At 44.7% G+C, this 23,804-nt stretch overlaps 1 protein-coding gene across 2 annotated transcripts in view; it reads left to right on the plus strand.

Moving 5' to 3' along the window:
- entrep2 (endosomal transmembrane epsin interactor 2) overlaps positions 1-23,804 on the plus strand; it is a 146,942-nt gene that overhangs the window by 106,436 nt on the left and 16,702 nt on the right. The window contains exons 3-5 of one of the 2 annotated variants that reach the window (XM_036980675.2): positions 7,692-7,802; positions 14,470-14,601; positions 19,528-19,635. In XM_036980675.2, the coding sequence (XP_036836570.2) occupies positions 7,692-7,802; positions 14,470-14,601; positions 19,528-19,635 (351 nt within the window). The remainder of the gene's footprint in view (positions 1-7,691; positions 7,803-14,469; positions 14,602-19,527; positions 19,636-23,804) is intronic. The other variant, XM_090238529.1, reaches the window with a different exon arrangement.

A 23,804-nucleotide genomic window follows, 5' to 3' on the forward strand; every position in this document is an offset into this window, starting at 1 on the left:
CCCACAGCCTGGCTCTACGCCTGGCTCTGCACTCATACACACAGAGGGACACAAGCAGCTGCCTTTGGGTAGACTAGAGCATCCTCTCTGCTTCTACTACACATGCATATTTCTCATTTTCCAAGATTGCATCTTTCAAGGGTAATGTTCTGCATTATATAATTGGTAGCAGCAGTGCCCCTGTGCCTGTATGGCAATCAGGCAACATTGCTAGTTGTTGTGACAAACCTACTTTTTTTGTTTAATCAACATTCGTTTTCGGGGACTTCATAGGACCCTGTCTGCCATTGTGGCTAATGAGCTTGTCGGTCTGCAGTGTAATGGTGGACAGAGGCAGTCAGTCTTGGTGGGCTGCAGTGTAACTGGGTTCAGAGACAGACAGGCTTGGTGGGCTGCAGTGTAACTGGGGTCAGAGACAGTCAGGCTTGGTGGGCTGCAGTGTAACTGGTGTCAGAGACAGACAGGCTTAGTGGGCTGCAGTGTAACTGGGGTCAGAGACAGACAGGCTTGGTGGGCTGCAGTGTTACTGGGGTCAGAGACAGACAGGCCTGGTGGGCTACAGTGTTACTGGGGTCAGAGACAGACAGGCTTGGTGGGCTGCAGTGTTACTGGTGTCAGAGACAGACAGGTCTGGTTGGCTGCAGTGTAACTGGGGTCAGAGACAGACAGGTCTGGTGGGCTGCAGTGTAACTGGGGTCAGAGGCAAACAGGTCTGGTGGGCTACAGTTTTACTGGGGTCAGAGACAGACAGGTCTGGTGATCTACAGTTTTACTGGGGTCAGAGACAGACAGGTCTGGTGATCTACAGTGTAACTGGGGTCAGAGACAGACAGGTCTGGTGATCTACAGTGTAACTGGGGTCAGAGACAGACGGGTCTGGTGATCTACAGTGTAACTGGGGTCAGAGACAGACGGGTCTGGTGGGCTACAGTGTTACTGGGGTCAGAGACAGACGTGTCCCCCATGGAATGCTAATGCTCCGTCAACACTGCATTATCATGTTACATTTGACTGAGCTGGACACTGCTATAGGCTGACGAGGGGCTGTATGGGGCCGCAAGGCTTTCAACACCATTCAGGGGATGACAACCACAGCAATGTAGACCAAAGACTCATTACTCTGCAAATAAACAGATTATAAACCAGATTTATGATTTTGTTTTTCAGTTTGCGTCATAGAGGGATGAGGAGAGTTGTAAAGTGTAAAGATATTAGCGATCTTTGTCCAAATTAGAGCCATTCTACGTGTTGCTTTACCAGCAACATGTTTGTCCTTGCCAGTGAAGTCAAAGCTTTTCTCCCGAAGCACCCTTCAGTTTTCAAAATCTTAAAAAAAAAAATATCCCAGTTCTACTGTCTGACGGCTCTCCTCAACCCTCCACTCACTAAATGTATATTGGTTAATTAAGGAAGTGTAGGCATACTGCATATTTGTACAAAACGACTAATTTAGTATTATACAGAATGAATATTTGATGTATTTTATTTAGTTCTTGTTTCATGGTTAAAGTTGGTTAGACCTACAGCTCGTTGCATGTCTCTGCAGTTTGCAGACAGTCTTCTCATTGTGCCCTCATTCTGCCTCTGTGTGACTGGTCTGACTGACTCAAACTTCCTGTCATATTTCAACTACACACGTCCCTGTGGGTGGTCATACCATACTACACATGGGTCCTCATACATTACCATACTACACATGGATCCTCATACAGTACCATACTACACATGGGTCCTCATACAATACAATACAGTACCAAACTACACATGGATCCTCATACAGTACCATATTACACATGGATCCTCATACAGTACCATATTACACATGGGTCCTCATACAGTACCATACTACACATGGATCCTCATACAGTACCATACTACACATGGGTCCTCATACAGTACCATACTACACATGGATCCTCATACAGTACCATACTACACATGGGTCCTCATACAGTACCATACTACACATGGATCCTCATACAGTACCATACTACACATGGGTCCTCATACAGTACCATACTACACATGGATCCTCATACAGTACCATACTACACATGGATCCTCATACAGTACCATACTACACATGGGTCCTCATACAGTACCATACTACACATGGATCCTCATACAGTACCATATTACACATGGATCCTCATACAGTACCATACTACACATGGGTCCTCATACAGTACCATACTACACATGGGTCCTCATACAGTACCATACTACACATGGGTCCTCATACAGTACCATACTACACATGGATCCTCATACAGTACCATACTACACATGGGTCCTCATACAGTACCATACTACACATGGATCCTCATACAGTACCATACTACACATGGGTCCTCATACAGTACCATACTACACATGGATCCTCATACAGTACCATACTACACATGGGTCCTCATACAGTACCATACTACACATGGATCCTCATACAGTACCATACAACACATGGATCCTCATACAGTACCATACTACACATGGATCCTCATACAGTACCATACTACACATGGGTCTTCATACAGTACCATACTACACATGGGTCCTCATACAGTACCATACTAGACATGGATCCTTATACAGTACCATACTACACATGGATCCTCATACAGTACCATACTACACATGGATCCTCATACAGTACCATACTACACATGGGTCCTCATACAGTACCATACTACACATGGATCCTCATACAGTACCATACTACACATGGGTCCTCATACAGTACCATACTACACATGGATCCTCATACAGTACCATACAACACATGGATCCTCATACAGTACCATACTACACATGGGTCCTCATACAGTACCATACTACACATGGATCCTCATACAGTACCATACAACACATGGATCCTCATACAGTACCATACTACACATGGATCCTCATACAGTACCATACTACACATGGGTCCTCATACAGTACCATACTACACATGGATCCTCATACAGTACCATACAACACATGGGTCCTCATACAGTACCATACTACACATGGGTCCTCATACAGTACCATACAACACATGGATCCTCATACAGTACCATACTACACATGGGTCCTCATACAGTACCATACTACACATGGATCCTCATACAGTACCATACTACACATGGGTCCTCATACAGTACCATACTACACATGGATCCTCATACAGTACCATACTACACATGGGTCCTCATACAGTACCATACTACACATGGGTCCTCATACAGTACCATACTACACATGGATCCTCATACAGTACCATATTACACATGGATCCTCATACAGTACCATATTACACATGGGTCCTCATACAGTACCATACTACACATGGGTCCTCATACAGTACCATACAACACATGGATCCTCATACAGTACCATACTACACATGGGTCCTCATACAGTACATTACTACACATGAGGGAAATGACTGTATGTATGAATGATTAGCGCCCTGATGGAAAAAGTCCATGCCTGGGCCTTGTGTGTTTTCCATCCCCTGTCCACCGATCAGAAAACAAAATGGTGGGGATATATTGGCATCCTGGCGAGTGTTAAATGGTGACTGTGACACGCGGTGTAAATCTCCCCGGTCCCTCAGTGGCATGCAGAGTTGGGTTCCAGGAAGTAAACTGAATTGGAATTTCAGTGTACTTCCTGAATTGACTGAATAAAAAATGGTATTGACCCTAACTCTGATGAAATTCCCTAGCAGTGTCTGTCAGTCTGTCAATCAGTCTGTTTGTCATGCTGGGGGCATGGTGGCGGACGGTAATTAATGTGTCTGTTAAACAGTGCAATGTGATCCCAAATGGTAATTAGAACACAGAGCCAGTGTGGAGCCACACATTTTCATTAGCCCAGGAGACAGGTATGTGTTGGTGAAATATGACTCTAAAAGAACAGCCATTCAGTCAGGTTAGCTATAAGGCACAGACGATAAAGTCAGCTATTAATGAGATTTACTGCAGACACTTACCTGTCTGCCTTCTCATTGGTACTGAATTCAATTTATGGAAAGCAATGAAAAGGAAGATAATGGAAACAAAGACGGAAAATAAATGAACAGAAACGAATTAAAACAAATAGAATAACATAGAATAGAATGCTGGTTTTGCTCGTCTCAGATTGGACCTGGGATGTCTTGTCAGAACATCCTTGGAGAGTCTGATTTAAATTTGAAAGGGAATTTGTGCGTTCCACCACAATCTAAACAGTAAACACACATTGTAACAACATATTTAGTATGATTGTATAAATATATGATTGTTTTACGGAAATGTACCTCACACTATGGGGCATTTTCCACTCAGTGGGAATAGCCACAGAGAGAGCAGCAGAAAACCTGGTGAGATTGAGCAGTTCATTTGATTGGCTGTGCTCAGCTGGCGATGAGGCGAACACTCAGAGGTGCCCGTTAATAGGCGTTTTACGACTGATGTTGGAGGCACGGTCTCTCTGCTCAATCTCTGCCTTACAAAATGGTCATTGTCATAACCTCGTTCTATTCTCAGTCAAGCTAATGAATATGTTTTTACACAACGTTCTCAGCTTTCTGCTTGTTTCCTTTAACGTCAGTGATGAGACATTTGAAGCATGGGAAGAATTGTTGTACTCTGAAGATGTTGACCGTCACAGTCTCTCTGAAGGTGAACATCTAAAGCAGTGTGTCTTTTCTTACCATATGGCAGTTTAGTTTAGTAGCACACACACACACACATTCAGTGATGTGACAATCCAAGGTTAATTAACATATCAACATGGAAATATAGGTGCACTTTATGATCTGTGTTTAAACACTCTCATGCACGTTTCAAGCTAGAAATGAAAAGTGCATAAGAGTACACGTATACATACAGGGGCAGAGAGTACACATATACATACAGGGGCAGAGGGTACACGTATACATACAGGGGCAGAGAGTACACATATACATACAGGGGCAGAGAGTACACATATACATACAGAGGCAGAGAGTACACGTATACGTACAGAGGCAGAGACTACACATATACATACAGAGGCAGAGAGTACACGTATACGCACAGGGGCAGAGAGTACACGTATACATACAGGGGCAGAGAGTAGACGTATACATACAGGGGCAGAGAGTACACATATACATACAGGGGCAGAGAGTACACGTATACATACAGGGGCAGAGAGTACACATATACATACAGGGGCAGAGAGTACACGTATACATACAGAGGCAGAGAGTACACGCATACATACAGGGGCAGAGAGTAGACGTATACATACAGGGGCAGAGACTACACATATACATACAGGGGCAGAGACTACACATATACATACAGGGGCAGAGAGTACACGTATACATACAGGGGCAGAGAGTACACATATACATACAGGGGCAGAGAGTAGACGTATACATACAGGGGCAGAGAGTACACATATACATACAGGGGCAGAGAGTACACGTATACATACAGGGGCAGAGAGTACACATATACATACAGGGGCAGAGAGTACACGTATACATACAGAGGCAGAGAGTACACGCATACATACAGGGGCAGAGAGTAGACGTATACATACAGGGGCAGAGAGTAGACGTATACATACAGGGGCAGAGAGTACACATATACATACAGGGGCAGAGAGTACACGTATACATACAGGGGCAGAGAGTAGACGTATACATACAGGGGCAGAGAGTACACATATACATACAGGGGCAGAGAGTACACGTATACATACAGGGGCAGAGAGTACACATATACATACAGGGGCAGAGAGTACACGTATACATACAGAGGCAGAGAGTACACGCATACATACAGGGGCAGAGAGTAGACGTATACATACAGGGGCAGAGACTACACATATACATACAGGGGCAGAGAGTACACGTATACATACAGGGGCAGAGAGTACACGTATACATACTGGGGCAGAGAGTACACGTATACATACAGGGGCAGAGAGTACACGTATACATACTGGGGCAGAGAGTACACGTATACATACAGGGGCAGAGAGTACACATATACATACAGGGGCAGTTTCCAGGACACAAATTAAGCCTAGTCCTGGACCAAAAAAAAACACCTTTCCAAAATACTTTTCCCAGATTTGGCATAGTCTGTGTCTGGGAAAGCACCCTATGGACACACAAATATTCAATGTTATTTCTCTGATCTTCTGATCTAACTCTTCCTTTCAAACTGTTTTCTCTGTCCCTCCTCATGTTTTAGTTTAAATTCATAGATTTGTAGCAGCTGAATTGAGTCTTAAAGACCTGAGGCTTAAAGTCCAACTGAAACCACCATCTCTCTAGCCGTCACAACCCCTTATTGGCTATTACGTCATTGTTCTTATTGAAAAGACATAGAGTTGGTTGGATGTAGTCATATTTCTACTGACAACCAGTTACTGTCAGTGTCAGTACCCCATTTCCTCCAAGGGCACACAGCCAAGGAATAATGCCTGGGGTAGTGTGTTTCTCCTCTGATATAGTGGTCTACCTCCATCGAACTGTGCCGATCAACCTTTCAATCCTACAATTTCCTGCCATGGTGAAAAGCATTTAAAAGTATCTCTCCATCTGTTTACCCCATCTCTCCCTCTGTTCCTCCTTCATTCCCTCGCTCTCTCTCCTCCTCTCCATCTGTACATGTGTCTGTTTTTCAACCTCTTTCTCAGTAAATGTGTCTTGTCCTCCCCTCCCACTTCCCTCCCACCCCCAGGCTGGGCTGGTGTCCCCTGTGTCCCTCCCCTGCCTCCTGGCCCTCCCGTCTGGGTTAATGTTCCATCGGGTGCAGCACCAGGACCAGGGCTGTAAATCAAACAGGCTACAGTATGTGTGGACGAAGTCCAGGCCTGATATACAGGACCCGGCTCTGCCTTGTAATCTACTGGCAGAGGCCTCTGACGGCTTTAAACCCATTCTATTACACTTGAACTGTGATTTAAAGGAGCCCAAATGTTCACTCTATTTCTCCTCACAGGATGTATTTCCTGGGACTGTCAGCTATAAAATAAAGATAATTGTTTTTAATGGGAGACTAGAGGGGGAACATGGAGGTAGCCACTCTGGTGACAGTGCAGAGAGGGGGGAAATTGCCACAGAAGAGATCTATCAGGGTCTAGGGAAGCAGTAGTGTTGATTGGAGTTGGGCTGAGGAATTAGGAGGAGATTGGTTCCTCTACCTGACCATCCTTCATCAGGGCTTTAGGTCTTCAGGTGACACTAGATACGAAAGGCATTGTGAGAAAATATATAAGGGTGTCAAGGACAGTCCTGTAACTCTAAGGGGCAGTGTTACTAGGAGCAATGTAAAGAGTTGGTCTGTCAAATGTCAATATGTATGCGTGGTGTTTGTGCTCTTAACCTCTGAGCAGATGGGTTAGCCATGGGTTAGATTAAGTTTATCTTAGATTGACTTAATTAGTTTGAGAAAAAGGGTTATTGATTTATGTGATCATCTGCTGCCTTTTCCTCCCCCTTATTAGTCATTGTAATCAGTCAATCAGTCAATATTGATTGGTGAAGCCTTCCCTCTCACTGTAACCATGCATAAAAAAAACACATTGCTGCCTACCACAAGACAACATGATCATTAAATCAACTGGTGATATATTTCCTAGAGGACATGATGTTATGGCTGTATTGTGTTGGTCTACTGTTGCTCTATAAATCTCAACATCTCTACTCTGTCTCTCCACAGATCACCTTCTTCATGCTGCTGTCGGCGGTATGTGTAATGCTCAACCTGGCTGGCTCCATCCTGTCCTGCCAGAACGCTCAGTTGGTCAACTCTCTGGAGGACTGTCAGCTGGTGAGAGACCAGTGCCCTTCCCCTCTACCCCCTCTGTCCCCCCTGCATGTGCCCTATCTCTCCCATCTACAGGGGCCAGTACTGGTTCCCTATCTCTCCCATCTACAGGGGCCAGTACTGGTTCCCAATCTCTCCCATCTACACAGGCCAGTACTGGTTCCCTATCTCTCCCATCTACAGGGGCCAGTACTGGTTCCCTATCTCTCCCATCTACAGGGGCCAGTACTGGTTCCCTATCTCTCCCATCTACAGGGGCCAGTACTGGTTCCCAATCTCTCCCATCTACAGGGGCCAGTACTGGTTCCCTATCTCTCCCATCTACAGGGGCCAGTACTGGTTCCCTATCTCTCCCATCTACAAGGGCCAGTACTGGTTCCCAATCTCTCCTATCTACAGGGGCCAGTACTGGTACCCTATCTCTTCCATCTTAACAGGGGCCGGTGGATGCGGTGGGGCCCCTGTTCATATGAAAGAGTTGTGGCACCTGGTGTTGAAAGGCCCTAGCTTGTCTGGGATCCGTCAGTCTCACACACCAGTTGAATCAGTGTGCAGAGCACCGCCCCACCCACCCAGCTCACAGTAAAAATAAACATTAACACCAGCCACTCCTACGTCCTTCTTAATAGTAGGGCTCAGTGCCGTTTGTCTGTCTGATTACCCACTGGAGCGCATAGTTTAATTATTAAGAAAAACATAATATTCCGCCGTCTGGGGAGAGAGCGCTTTCAATTTGTCTGCTGTCTGCGGCAGGTTTCATTTCTGTTCCTGTGTCAAATTCACAGAGCTTCCCGTTTTCAGATGGTGTGGCACAACGTATGTGTCAGGATCAGGCTGGGGAAGGAGTTGCGTACCTCATACTAGCATAGATTACATGAATCTATAGACTCATGACAAGAGTAAAGTTCCTAGATCAACTATGCTGTTAGGGCATAGAGAATCACAGCTCTCAAAGTCCTCTAAAAGGGTTTTCTCTGTAAAAGAAAATACTGAAATCCATAAATTCTGGACTCATTTAATTAGTGTTTAATAAGCTATAAATAATGAATAGCTTTTGGGGGATTAAAAATGAAAACAAATATTTGAATACCGTACTTCTCTACATGGCTCCAGCTCTGAGTAGTGCAGTGTGCTTGTATACTGTGTATTGTGTGTGCTGAATGGATGGCTATGAAGGGATTATTTATAGCAGAACAACAGCTCAAGCCCCTAGCCTACCTATTCTGTTCTGTGACCACTGTGTTGTGTGGGGTTGTATCAGCACTGTAGTCGGCTCCACAGGATATCCTGCATTCCCTTCACCATAATACGGCCTCATTGTACCATCTCTCTCCCCTGCTTCAGTCTGCCCCAGCACCAATCACAGACAGACCCAGTAACACAGAGAGACCCAATAGCACAGACAGACTCAGTAGCACAGACAGATGACCCAGTAACACAGACAATCAGTAGCACAGACCGACCCAGTAGCACAGACAGACCCAGTAACACAGACAGACCCAGAAGCACAGACAGACCTAGTAACACAGACAGACCCAGTAGCACAGACAGACCCAGTAGCACAGACAGACCCAGTAGCAGAGACAGACCCAGTAGCAGAGACAGACCCAGTAGCACAGACAGACCCAGTAGCACAGACAGACCCAGTAGCACAGACAGACCCAGTAGCAGAGACAGACCCAGTAGCAGAGACAGACCCAGTAGCAGAGACAGACCTAGTAGCACAGACCAACCTAGTAACACAGACAGACCTAGTAACACAGACCGACCCAGTAGCACAGACAGACCTAGTGACACAGATAGGCCCAGTACCACAGACAGACCCAGTAGCACAGACAGACCCAGTAGCACAGACAGACCTAGTAGCACAGACAGACTCAGTAGCACAGACAGTCAGTAGCACAGACAGACCCAGTAGCACAGACAGTCAGTAGCACAGACGGACCCAGTAGCACAGACAGTCAGTAGCACAGACAGTCCCAGTAGCACAGACAGACCTAGTAACACAGACATACCCAGTAACACAGACAGACTCAATAGCACAGGCAGACCCAGTAGCACAGACAGTCAGTAGCATAGACAGCCCAGTAACACAGACAGACCCAGAAGCACTGACAGACCTAGTAACACAGACAGACCCAGTAGCACAGACCTAGTAGCACAGACAGACCCAGTAGCACAGACAGTCAGTAGCACAGACAGTCAGTAGCACAGACAGACCCAGTAGCATAGACAGACCCAGTAACACAGACAGACTCAGTAGCACAGACAGTCAGTAGCACAGACAGACCCAGTAGCACAGACAGTCAGTAGCACAGACGGACCCAGTAGCACAGACAGTCAGTAGCACAGATAGTCCCAGTAGCACAGACAGACCTAGTAACACAGACATACCCAGTAACACAGACAGACTCAATAGCACAGGCAGACCCAGTAGCACAGACAGTCAGTAGCATAGACAGCCCAGTAACACAGACAGACCCAGAAGCACTGACAGACCTAGTAACACAGACAGACCCAGTAGCACAGACCTAGTAGCACAGACAGACCCAGTAGCACAGACAGTCAGTAGCACAGACAGTCAGTAGCACAGACAGACCCAGTAGCATAGACAGACCCAGTAACACAGACAGACTCAGTAGCACAGACAGTCAGTAGCACAGACAGACCCAGTAGCACAGACAGTCAGTAGCACAGACGGACCCAGTAGCACAGACAGTCAGTAGCACAGACAGTCCCAGTAGCACAGACATACCCAGTAGCACAGACATACCCAGTAGCACAGACAGACTCAGTAGCACAGACAGTCAGTATCACAGACGGACCCAGTAGCACAGACAGTCAGTAGCACAGACAGTCAGTAGCACAGACAGTCCCAGTAGCACAGACAGACCTAGTAACACAGACATACCTAGTAACATAGACAGACCCAGTAGCACAGACAGACCCAGTAGCACAGACTGACCTAGTAACACAGACAGACCCAGTAGCACAGACAGACCTAGTAACACAGACAGACCTAGTAACACAGATAGGCCCAGTAGCACAGACAGACCTAGTAGCACAGACAGGCCTAGTAGCACAGACAGACCTAGTAGCACAGACAGGCCTAGTAGCACAGACAGACCTAGTAACACAGACAAACCTAGTAACACAGACAGACATACCTAGTAACACAGACACACCTAGTAGCACAGACAGCCCTAGTTACACAGACAGACTCAGTAGCACAGACAGACCGAATAGTACCGATAGACCCAGTAGCAGACCCAGTAGCACAGACAGACCTAGTAACACAGACAGACCTAGTAGCACAGACAGACCTAGTAACACAGACAGACCCAGTAGCACAGACAGACCTAGTAGCACAGACAGACCTAGTAACACAGACAGACCCAGTAGCACAGACAGACCCAGTTGCACAGACAAACCCAGTTGCACAGACAGACCTAGTAACACAGACAGACCTAGTAGCACAGACAGACTTAGTAGCACAGACAGACCTAGTAGCACAGACAGACCTAGTAGCACAGACAGACCTAGTAGCACAGACAAACCTAGTAACACAGACAAACCTAGTAACACAGATAGACCCAGTATCACAGACAGACCTAGTAACACAGACAGACTTAGTAGCACAGACAGACCTAGTAGCACAGACAGACCTAGTAGCACAGACAAACCTAGTAACACAGACAAACCTAGTAACACAGATAGACCCAGTATCACAGACAGACCCAGTAGCAGGCGAGGCAACGACAACTAGACGTCGTTCAAGCCATCTCTTTGCAAAAAACGAATGTTTTAATTCTTATAATTATAGAACATTGGAAATAACACACATCTGTCAAGCAAAAAATGGAAAGAGGAAAGTGAATCATCGTAGTAGTTAAACTGAGGATGGTTCCCCTCACATGACTGCTGTTGGTAATTACACTGAGGATCTGCTGTTCTAGCCACATTAATCACATGGGAATTCTAATTTAGTTGGTCTAATCAATTAAACACTCTGGCATTGTTTGCAGGCTTTGCAGTGGATACATAAACACTGCTAGGCTTTATTGAATTCATTTCCATTCCTTATGCAGTAATAAGAGAGCGTGAATAAGTAAGGACTATCTATTATTCCATCCAGGCTCCTGAGGTGACCTTTCTCCAGTTAGCTGTAATTCACCTGTACAGTCCATCCGACTGGGGTATTTCATCACCATCAACATCAATGTCAACTGCCTCCATCTTGCATAGTGAATAAATCAAAATAATGTATACATTAGAAGTCCATGAATGTCATACTGAGCTGTTGACTCAACTTGAAACCTATCTTCGTAAATGGTATTGTTGCCGGAGTGACGTAATGATTCACAGGACCTGGTCACACAGAGAGTGTGTCATCAGTTTTAGCATGGCACTACTCCACTCCCTGTGACACACTGCCTAAGCCTTCTCCTTGAATCACTTCCAGGAAGTTGATATTAAAGCCCTTGTTTTATGAGTGCCCAATGTAGCTTGGCGTGGCATTACATCTCAAGACGTTTGTCAAGATGTTTTACACCCGTCATCAACACTAGGGACGGGTGACACGAGTTGGGATACAATGTGTTGGGGCCCGTAGAAGGGAGGTTCTGTGAAGAGGAAGGATCTGCAGAGCAGAGGAGAACCAGACTTCTTTCTCAGGGAGCCTGTCTATCCGTCCGACTTCTTTGTAAATATCCTTTGCTATTCTGATGTTATTGCTTTTAAATATGGGATTTAACCTGTATGTATTGTGATTGCTGCAAAATGAATTGCATCATTGAACACATTGAGGTTTTCTGAATCTGAACGTGATGGAGGAAGGAGGGAGGGGGGAGGATGTGACAGGCATCACTAGTGCCCTGCACATGATGTACACTAAAATCCCCATCAGGACTGCTGGCCTACCTGATAGAGTTCCAGTGTATTGCGAGGACAAACAGTAGCATTCCCTGAGCATGCATTTGGCTCAGGCGAGGTGCATAATCTGTTCAGTACGGCATAGCTAGTTTAGAGGGCATCCCACATTTTTTTGGAAAGGATCAACCACTTTAATGCAGTTTTTGTCTGTGTAAATAGATTGTTCACCGCTTCTGGAATGGAAAGCAGGAACCAGAGCAGAGCAGGAGGTGTTCTCATTGTGTGTGGGAACTGGAAGGCTTGCTTCGTTGGTGGTGGTGGTGGTTCTCTGGGCTAATGACAAACCACTTGTCTCATCAAGCCTATCTTGGATGGGCTGGTGAAATGCATGATGGGTCCTATGCGGAGTGCTCACGTGGCTAAGGCTGGTAGATTACCTCTCTGGTTGTGTCTAGTGACATCAGATGTTCAAATCACTGTTTCACGCGCCGTTTCACACCCAAAACGTAGAAATCTGCAGAAATAGAGAGCTTGTCACACACTGCACCATTAAATGAAAGCAATGCATGAATAGATTTTCAAAATGAAAACAACACTGCAATGGCTGTGCTGCTCTGCAGACTTAGATATTCTAATCTAATTGTTCATTCATATGGCACTGACATACTGCAGGGGGTGTGCCGTCTGGTCTGCTGGGGCATGAGGAACATGCAAACATGTACACCACATCATGCATCTACACACAAGTCTACTTCCTCCAAGGATCTCCACAGTGTGTGAGAGAGAGAGAGAGAGAGAGAGAGAGGGAGAGAGAGAGAGAGAGAGAGCACAAGAGAATAGCGAGAGAGCAGGAGAGAGAGTGAGAGAGCAGTAGAGAGAGCAGGTGAGAGAGCAGTAGAGAGAGAGTGAGAGAGCAGGAGACAGAGTAGGAGAACGAGTGAGAGAGCAGGAGGGTGAGAGAGCAGGAGAGAGAGAGAGAGAGAGAGCAAGCGAGCGATATTTTGCCCTGTAGAGCTTGCGTTCCTCATAGTGTGTTGAGTATAGAGCCAGGCTAGAACAATGGTCCAGAGATCTGTCATTTTCACCAGCAGGACTTCACTACTGCTGACTGAGTGATTAGCATACGAGACTAAATGCCTTTTCCCAGTTCCCTTTACTACTGTACACGGCTCCTTGGAGACCATATATACCCCGCTATGACTGAAATATTAATGGACTTCACTCCCCCATGCAATTAACCCATGATGGGTAGGTTCACGTCCCGCCTCCTTACAATCTGGGTCACATAGTTAGTAGTTGTAGCAGCACCTCAAGATCCTCCCCCTGTTAACTCTGCCTTACAACTCACTGTTATGTAATCCTCCTGCACTGTAGATTCCTCTGTCATGTTAGAGAACCCTTTTTGGTTCCAGGGAGAACGCTTTTTGGTTCCATGTAGAACCCTCTATGGAAATGGTACTACATGGAACCAAAAAGGGTTCTTCAAAGGGTTTTCCTATGGGGACAGCCCAAAAAAACTTTTAGGTTCTAGATAGAAAAAAAAGTGTATTCTGGCAAGGAAAGTATCAGAGCGGGCAGAGACAGAGGTGCAAGTCTGATCTCCATCATAGAGAAGCATTAAGATTCTGCTTCATGCAAATGGCGGAAGAGGAGACACAGCGCTAGGGTGTGTTGTAACATTATCAAGTGTGGGAAAAAAGTACAGTGAGTTCTCACTGATATCCTTTACTTACCCCTGTCCTTTCTCTCCCCCAGATCAAGTTTGACAGTGACGGTGTGTGTCCTTTCTCTCCCCCAGATCAAGTTTGACAGTGACGGTGTGTGTGTGTGCTGTGAACTGCAACACCAGAGCTCCAGCTGCAACAACCTAGGAGAGACGCTCAAACTGAACCCACTGAGCGACTGCGACACCATACGCCAACACCTCAAGGTGGGTGAACGTGTGAGAGTGTGTGTGTGTGTGTGCGTGTGCATGTGTGTGACTAGACAGGTATGTGTATGTTACACCATTTCTTCTTTGATGTGTACTCTATAGCCTTGTTCTAAGGAAAGGATTCCCATTATGTTATGTCGTCCATATAACTTGATCCTCCGAACTTCTTCAAGCTGAAATATTCTCCTACTCTGTACTGGTGTACCTCGGTGTAATGAATAACAAGTCGTGGGAGCTTAGCTGATACACAGACAATGTAAAACACAAGTGGAAACTTATAGGCTCAGATGAGTAGAACAGGAAACTGAGAATGGCAACCGCATGTGTCTTCTAATCCACACATAGCTCTTAGTCATATTAATTGCATGGTCTGTCAGCTTGGCTTTGCCAGTTCGCTCAGTTCATGATCTCTGGAGATGATATAAACTGAAAAGCCTTCTGTCGGCATGGTGATCTATATGCAGCTGCATCTTTATTGGATTACAGTGTTCCAATGCTTTCATTTCATGCCACTGATTGATTATAAGACATTGATAACTAAATCAAAGTCCCTTTAAAATGAAGCATGGGTATGAAAGAGGAAAGATCCAACCCTGTTAGTCATCATGATCATAGACCATTAAAAAGATGTCAGAATGGACACTATAAAACTGTATTATGTGCTAAGGAAGTCAGATAGGGTGAGTTATGTCAGATGTCACATAAAGCAATGGCCATCATGGCTCTCCATTATCCTCTGTCTAGATATTAATATTAAGTAATACTGCTGCTGTCTGCCTCGAAACGTCCCTCCAATACACAGCATAGATAAAAAATAATTGAACTTTACAAGTCAGTTACATGCATAGAATGTGTGTCACCACTTTGGCGTATCAATGTAGTTCACAGTTAACTACCCATTTCAAACCAGAACGTGTAAAAACCAAAATAGGTTCATGTCCCAATAGATATTGTAATACTTATACTCCAGAGGTATTGGTTTCATTCACAGTGCTTCAAATCACGTTCCTCTTCCTGAATTTGAACCTGTCATTGCCTAAAGCCATGAGTAATGAGTGTGGAACGAGGATTCAGTTAATGTGTGGGTTCCTGAGTGAAGGCGGGGTGTGTAACCTTGGCAGTGGAGCTCCTGACCCCAGCCTGACCCCAGCCTGGCTCCAGGTACGCAGGCAGGGCTGTTGTGTTCAGGGAGGTTCAACTCTGTATGAACACCTTATTAACAGCTTCCTTCAAGGTATTATTCGAGTTGGTATCCTGACATGATTTACCATGTCAATATGCAAATGTTAGTCGCCAGGGAAAACACACACAAGTAATATTTCTTCTCACATCTGCGAGGCAGATGTATACAACAAAGCTACAACACAAATGTGCTGTCTGTGTTTTAGGATCGCCCAAAACCCATGAAAATGGAACAATAATATTTAGTTGTATTTTTTGTTTATAAAGATATGATTTACAGTGTGTTGCCATAGCCCAAATGTGTGTGTTCAGACATATATTTCCTGCATTGTGGCTGGTTTTCCTAATTTTCCTTGGTAGGAAAAGGCAGAGCTTTAATTACAAGATAAGTTGTGTACAGTGTTTTCACCTGTACATTTTTCAATGATTCTCAATCCAATAATATACAGGAAATACGGGGGCGCAGTGGTCTAAGGCAATGCATCGACCCGGGTTCGTTCCCAGGCTGTGTCACAACCAGCCGTGACCGGGAGTCCCATAGGGCGGCGCACAATTGGCCCAGCTTCGTCCGGGTTAGGGGAAGGTTTGGCCGGGAGGACTTTACTTGACTCATCGCGCTCTAGTGACTCCTTGTGGAGGGCCGGGCGCCTGCAGGCTGACCTCGGTCGTCAGTTGAATGGCGTTTCCTCCGACACATTGGTGCGACTGGCTTTTGGGTTAAGCTGGCGGGTGTTAAGGAGTGCGGTTTGGCGGGTCATGTTTCAGAGGACGCATGACTCGACCTTTGCCTCTCCCGGGCCATTTGGGGAGTTGCAGCGATGATTATCACAAAATTGGAGAGAAAAAGGGGATAAACTACAAAACACAAAAAATATATAATAATACAGGAAATGTACGTATGTAGCACTTAGAAACACTTACAAGTCATTATATTCAATATAGCCCATGACTCATGAAGGGTATTTTTTATTCTTTGCTTTATGAATGTACGATTTAATGTAAATGTATAAGCTATGCACACTTCTCTTTCTTCACAAAGCAACAGCATGATTTCGCACAGCAACAAAACAGCAATAACATTCTACCAGAAACTCATTGGGGTTTTCAAAACTTGAATTCCAATCTATACTTTTTATTTCACATTCTGCTTTTGATGAGACTGGATAATGACATGTACAGTACATATTCAATGCCTAGATCTCAGTGTATTTTTCTCTCTCTCTTTGAAATGGTAAGTGAAGCTCAAGAATTATTCATTTGGCATCCTCTTCTCTCTATTCCTTTCCCCGGAGTGAGCCATTGAACTCACCATGGATGCCAGTTTGTTTGGTAGATTGGATGCACAAGGTGATGCAACACTGCAAAGAGAACTGAATAATGAAATAGGCTACGCTGAATGAGGACATGGTTCTCCTGTGACTCCCAGTATCTGGATTGGGGTTGTGTGACTAGCAAGGCATGGAACAGGAACGTATCCCAAAAAGATGAGGAGTCAGCTGTGTCAACACCTCAAACAAGATATAATGCAAAGGAAAATAAACAAAATGTCTCCTCTTTGAAAAGAGTTACTATGTATGTTTATACTGAAGTACCAATGTCCATGTATTATTCACCTCTCTAAGTACACAGGAACATCTCTGCCAAGCTAGCACTTTGTTCCCAAGTGTCAAATAAAGGGACTGAATCAGAACTAATAACATGATCCTGTATGCGTGTTAGGGTTTGATCATATTAGGCTAGACAGGGAAGTGATAGGACATAGTTGAAGGCCAGAAGTGACAGATCTGCCTCTTGTTTGACTTAAAGGTCTGTCTACTCTGCTTGTCAAATCTCTCTCCAAAGCTACAATGACACTATGCCATACTGTGGTATGTACAGTGAATATCACTAGGAAATAATACTGTGTTCCAAACAAACATTGTTCATCCATAATAGCTCTCTATTGTCTGTTTGAAAATGTAAACATAGTATTTAGAATGAGAGTAAAATACCATGGCAATTTGTGGTGCTCACTGTGGTTAGCTCAAACTGTGCATTTCTCCCTATTCAGTATCCACATGATCAGAATGCCTGAAGATCGCTATTAGAAAAAGCAATGTATGGGTGAGGACATTTACCGGCTTAGAATTTCACCTTGAAGTCTAGCCAAGTAACAAAGAAAAGCAACATGGAATGAAATCAAGAGCCTATTTTCAGGTTGCATGGGGTTCAATTTCACTAGTATGCATATTTATTCTTGCTGAGAATTCAATAAATCATCTTATGTCAGTGCATAACCTTGGAACACAGACACCTCTTCAGGGGGCTATTATCACCTTACCTAGAGACTAGGAAGAGAGATGGTTCCCTCTTGTTCCGTGCTCATTTACAATGGCGCTACTATTGTTAAGCTGCGTTGAAGTATCCACATACCAACCTTATAGAAGATTGCTTTCGGGACAGGAGTTTTTCTTGACCATGCAACCTGAACAGGAAAACACTGGGCTTTAAGCTTGCAGTCCTATTATATCACACCTCAACAGGAGAAGGCACTGTTCATGGTCTTAGTTGGTTACCATGGTCCATGGTGGTGATGAGATGTCCTATTATATCACACCTCAACAGTAGAAGGCACTGTTCATGGTCTTGGTTGGTTACCATGGTCCGTGGTGCTGATGAGATGTCCTATTATATCACACCTCAACAGTAGAAGGCACTGTTCATGGTCTTGGTTGGTTACCATGGTCCATGGTGCGGATGAGATGTTCTAATTGACAGTATTTCTGTAAGGCCCCTCCTCATTCCTCTCCTGTCAGTCTCCAGAGAGGCAGGCATTACCTTTAAGCTACCTGCTCATCACACCATGTGTTTCTCAAAGGGACTGACTGAGAAAGGATCTGTTTCACAGACTCGGGACCTCACCTGCCAAATGTAGGCTGCATCTGTGAAAGGCTGTGTGAGTCTCGAGCTCTCTGAACACCAAGGTTATCAGAGATTTCACCTGTCATATCAATGGGAATCCATTGCTATAACCTCAACTATTTTCAACATCGGTTGCCTCCCAATGGTGAACACATGTCAAAATAAAAAGAGAGCTTGGGTAAATGTCAGACTCACACAATGTTTTTAATGACCAGTGTGGGTGTTTCATTTCTTCTAGACTGTTCCTGTGGTTGTAAGCAATGCTGTTGACGGGTTTCAAAGCAGCCAGTTTGGGCTACATTTAGCTAGTTGTCTGTAAACAGGCTTTTATGACATGAAGTGTCAGGGCCGGCAGGGATTCATATTGCTTCATTCCCACATGGTTTAATGAGTGGGAGAGGATGGCGCTGCAGGAAATGCAGTGCTGAGCTATGAGGGTGACTTTGTTCCTGGTTGGATCATTCTCAGATTTAAGGGGCGATTTTCTGCTGTTATGATGTACTGTATCCTTCCTCTGCAGTTCTCCCCTGCTAGCTAGTCCCTGCTGTGCTGTGTCGCCTTGGTAATGACATCACCATTGTCTGTGTCACCTTCAGTCCCTCTCTCATTCATTTATTCCCTTTATATATTTATCTCCTTTCTTGTGTTCTCATGCTGTAATATTTGCTTACCTTTCCTCACTGTGCCTCAAATGTGACTCCCTCTCCCGCCCCCTTCCCTCTCTCCCGCCCCCTTCCCTCTCTCCCGCCCCCTTCCCTCTCTCCCGCCCCCTTCCCTCTCTCCCTCCCCCTTCCCTCTCTCCCTCCCCCTTCCCTCTCTCCCTCTGCCTGGGTCCTGTAGGAGCTCCTGTTTAGTGTGTGCGCCCTGAATGTCATCTCCACCATCGTCTGTGCCCTGGCCACTGCCATGTGCTGCATGCAGATGGTCTCCACTGATGTGCTACAGATCGTAAGTAGTGTGACAGAGAACACAATGGACACTTGGTCTCTGACTCTGTCTGACCTGGACTCAATGAGACTGATCTATAGCCTTATGGAGAGCAGCTCTGAACCATCATGAAAGGTAAACACACTTGGCCTTCTAATGCTGGCTTCATAATTCTCCTCCTCAGATGGTGGTAGTAGAATCAGTAGTATTGTAATACCATACAGATTTTGAATAAATTGTCTTTAGTCTGACCAGATTTAAATATATATATATATATATATATATATATATATATATATATATATATATATATATATATATATTTCACCTTTATTTAACCAGGTAGGGTAGTTGAGAACAAGTTGTCATTTACAACTGCGACCTGGCCAAGATAAAGCAAAGCAGTGCAACACAAACAACAACACCGAGGTACACATGGAATAAACAAACACACAGTCAATAACACAATAGAAAACGTCTATATACAGTGTGTGCAAATGAGGTCGGATAAGGGAGGTAAGGCAATAAATAGGCCATAGTGGTGAAATAATTACAATATAGCAATTAAACACTGGAGTGATAGATGTGCAGAAGATGAGTGTGCAAGTAGAGATACTGGGGTACAAAGGAGCAAAATAAATAAAATAAATAACAGTATGGGGATGAGTTAGTTGGATGGGCTATTTACAGATGGGCTATATTTACAGATGGGCTATGTACATGTGCAGTGATCTGTGAGCTGCTCAGACAGCTGGTGCTTAGTTAGTGAGGGAGATATGAGTCTCAAGCGTCAGTGATTTTTGCAGTTCGTTCCAGTCATTGGCAGCAGAGAACTGGAAGGAAAGGAGGCCACAAGAGGTGTTGGCTTTGGGGATAACCAGTGAAATATACCTGCTGGAGCGCGTGCTACAGGTGGGTGCTGCTACGGTGACCAGTGAGCTGAGATAAGGTGGGGCTTTACCAAGCAAAGACTTATAGATGACCTGGAGCTAGTGGGTTTGGCGACGAATATGTAGCGAGGGCCAGCCAACGAGAGCATACAGGTCGCAGTGGTGGGTAGTATATGGGGCTTTGGTGACAAAATGGATGGCACTGTGATAGACAGTTGGAGGTTATTTTGTAAATGACATCGCCAAACTCAAGGATCGGTAGGATAGTCAGTTTTACGAGGGTATGTTTGGCAGCATGAGTGAAGGAGGCTTTGATAATGCTTAGATAATGTCTACACACATCACGAAGAGCACCCATCCCAAAGCAATCCAGAACCTCCACATCACTCTAAAAACCACAGAGGATTTGAAGAAACCAATTAAAGGGGAAATAATGATTCTTCTCCCTCGCTGTAGTTGGTAATATGTTCACCTTAAAAGGCATGCTGTCCTTAAAACGACCCTTCGCATTACAAGGGAAACAATGACTGTGCCCTAAACCTAAATGCTTTGCTGTCATCAGGGAAATCAATGTGGCGGGGTGCTCCCTTTGTCCTTCAGAGCAATGCTCTCAGCCCATTTAGAATGACTTTCCCAGATGATTGGTGGGCCGTAGTGCCCTCATAGACACCATTAAAACATAGCGATACTAGCGATACCAGCGAAGTTTGCCTGCACCCCTTTAAAATCTCTGGGATTTTTTTACAGGGGAGAAATAAACTTGCGGGAGCATAAAGTTTTAACATTGTATACGAGAAGGCTTTGTATAGTTTATGAGCTGAGCTGTAAATTGTGTGGCCTCCTGGATGGGTATATGGCAGATAAGCCCTGGGTGGGAGATTGATAGAGCTGAATTACAGTGGGGCAAAAAAGTATTTAGTCAGCCACCAATTGTGCAAGTTCTCCCACTTAAAAAGATGAGAGAGGCCTGTAATTTTCATCATAGGTACACTTCAACTATGACAGACAAAATGAGAGAAAAAAATCCATTGTAGGATTTTGAATGAATTCATTTGCAAATTATGGTGGAAAATAAGTATTTGGTCACCTATAAACAAGCAAGATTTCAGGCTCTCACAAACCTGTAACTTCTTCTTTAAGAGGCTCCTCTGTCCTCTCATCGTTACCTATATTAATGGCACCTGTTTGAACTTGTTATCAGTATAAAAGACACCTGTCCACAACCTCAAACAGTCACACTCCAAACTCCACTATGGCCAAGACCAAAGAGCTGTCAAAGGACACCAGAAACAAAATTGTAGACCTGCACCAGGCTGGGAAGACTAAATCTGCAATAGGTAAGCAGCTTGGTTTGAAGAAATCAACTGTGGGAGCAATTATTAGGAAATGGAAGACATACAAGACCACTGATAATCTCCCTCGATCTGGGGCTCCACACAAGATCTCAACCCATGGGGTCAAAATGATCACAAGAACGGTGAGCAAAAATCCAGAACCACACGGTGGGACCTAGTGAATGACCTACAGAGAGCTGGGACCAAAGTAACAAAGCCTACCATCAGCAAGGGCATTGAAGATGAAACGTGGCTGGGTCTTTCAGCATGACAATGATCCCAAACACACCGCCCGGGCAACGAAGGAGTGGCTTCGTAAGAAGCATTTCAAGGTCCTGGAGTGACCTAGCCAGTCTCCAGATCTCTTCGCCATAGAAAATCTTTGAAGGGAGTTGAAAGTCCATGTTGCCCAGCAACAGCCCCAAAACATCACTGCTCTAGAGGAGATCTGCATGGAGGAATGGGCCAAAATACCAGCAACAGTGTGTGAAAACCTTGTGAAGACTTACAGAAAACGTTTGACCTCTGTCATTGCCAACAAAGGGTATATAACAAAGTATTGAGATAAACTTTTGTTATTGGCCAAATACTTATTTTCCACCATAATTTGCAAATAAATTCATTAAAAATCCCTTAATGTGATTTTCTGGATTTTTTTTCCCCATTTTGTCTGTCATAGTTGAAGTGTACCTATGATGAAAATTACAGGCCTCTTTCATATTTTTAAGTGGGAGAACTTGCACAATTGGTGGCTGACTAAATACTTTTTTGCCCCACTGTATATTAGGGAGGCAGGAGTTTGGGGCTGGAGCCGGGGCAGATGCAGGGGCTGGGACTGCCTGGCGCTGATGCAGATGTAGGGGTTAGCAATGGGATTGGTGCAGGGGCTAGAGTGGAGGCTGCCAGTAGGGGATTAGTTTCATCTCAGAGCACAGAGTGGCAATGCAAGACATCACTAGTTGTCCCAGCTACACAGTCACCGCACAGGCACAATGAGCTACAGGACCAGAAGCTTAAGAGCAGGATAATACGTTTGATTTTGCACCTGGTTCAGTTTCTTCATCTTTTGTGGCTAGAAGAAAATGCAAAAACAATACTTTTTGTAACCTAAAATGATACAGATCACAGTCATTTAGGTGGTAAGGGCAAGGTTTTACTATTTACTCAGAATTTCAATGAGAGCTTTTCATGTCTTTGTCCTTGACTGATAATGAATATATCTATGTAAACTTTCTTTGCTCTTCTTGTATGACACATGATTGATGGCAGACACAATGCAACAGATGGGCACATTTCTCAAAGTCAGATTTGAACTTCAAAGTAGACAAGCTGAACTCCAGTGCGTCCTGAATGGGAACTTCTCAATGGCACGTCGCCGTCTGGTTGGGAGCAGGAGGAATGTGAGACATGCCACTGTTTTAAAAACACAGACCAGGAGAGATTAAACTGGCCTGTACAGCCGTAAGGTCACAGGAGGGTGAATGACAAAGGACCTGTCTCCTCCTATTCCCAGTACACTCACAGAGCCCCTCTCAATCTGGCTTCATTCCCATTTCACAAGGAAAGTTTTCAGCTCCCAGGAACAAAGCTGGCTGCCTACTAAAGCCTGACTGACTCAATGCACAACGTGCTGGCCAGGCCAGGGCAGGCTTCCTTCACTTGACACGTATTGATCCAGCCAGCGTTTTTTCCTCCACTGCTCCATTGTGTCTGGCTTTATTAGCCCGGCCATTAACGACTTTGCCATCGATAATGACGCATGCTACTGCATAGTTCCTTTGTCCGAGTATCGAAAAAAATAAACATCATTGTGTCAGATAGATAACCTTTTTCTAGATGCCTTTTTTTTACAGAATGTTGTTGAAATGAACACGTTCAATGGTCCCAGTATAAATCTGTATAAAGCTCAGAATGAGACAAATAGACGGCGGTTTCCTGTCTCTGAAATAAAAATTGGGTTTGTGTC

This window comes from Oncorhynchus mykiss, chromosome 6 (genome assembly GCF_057628025.1).
Source record: "Oncorhynchus mykiss isolate SJ-2025 chromosome 6, ASM5762802v1, whole genome shotgun sequence".
Lineage (NCBI taxonomy): Eukaryota > Metazoa > Chordata > Actinopteri > Salmoniformes > Salmonidae > Oncorhynchus > Oncorhynchus mykiss.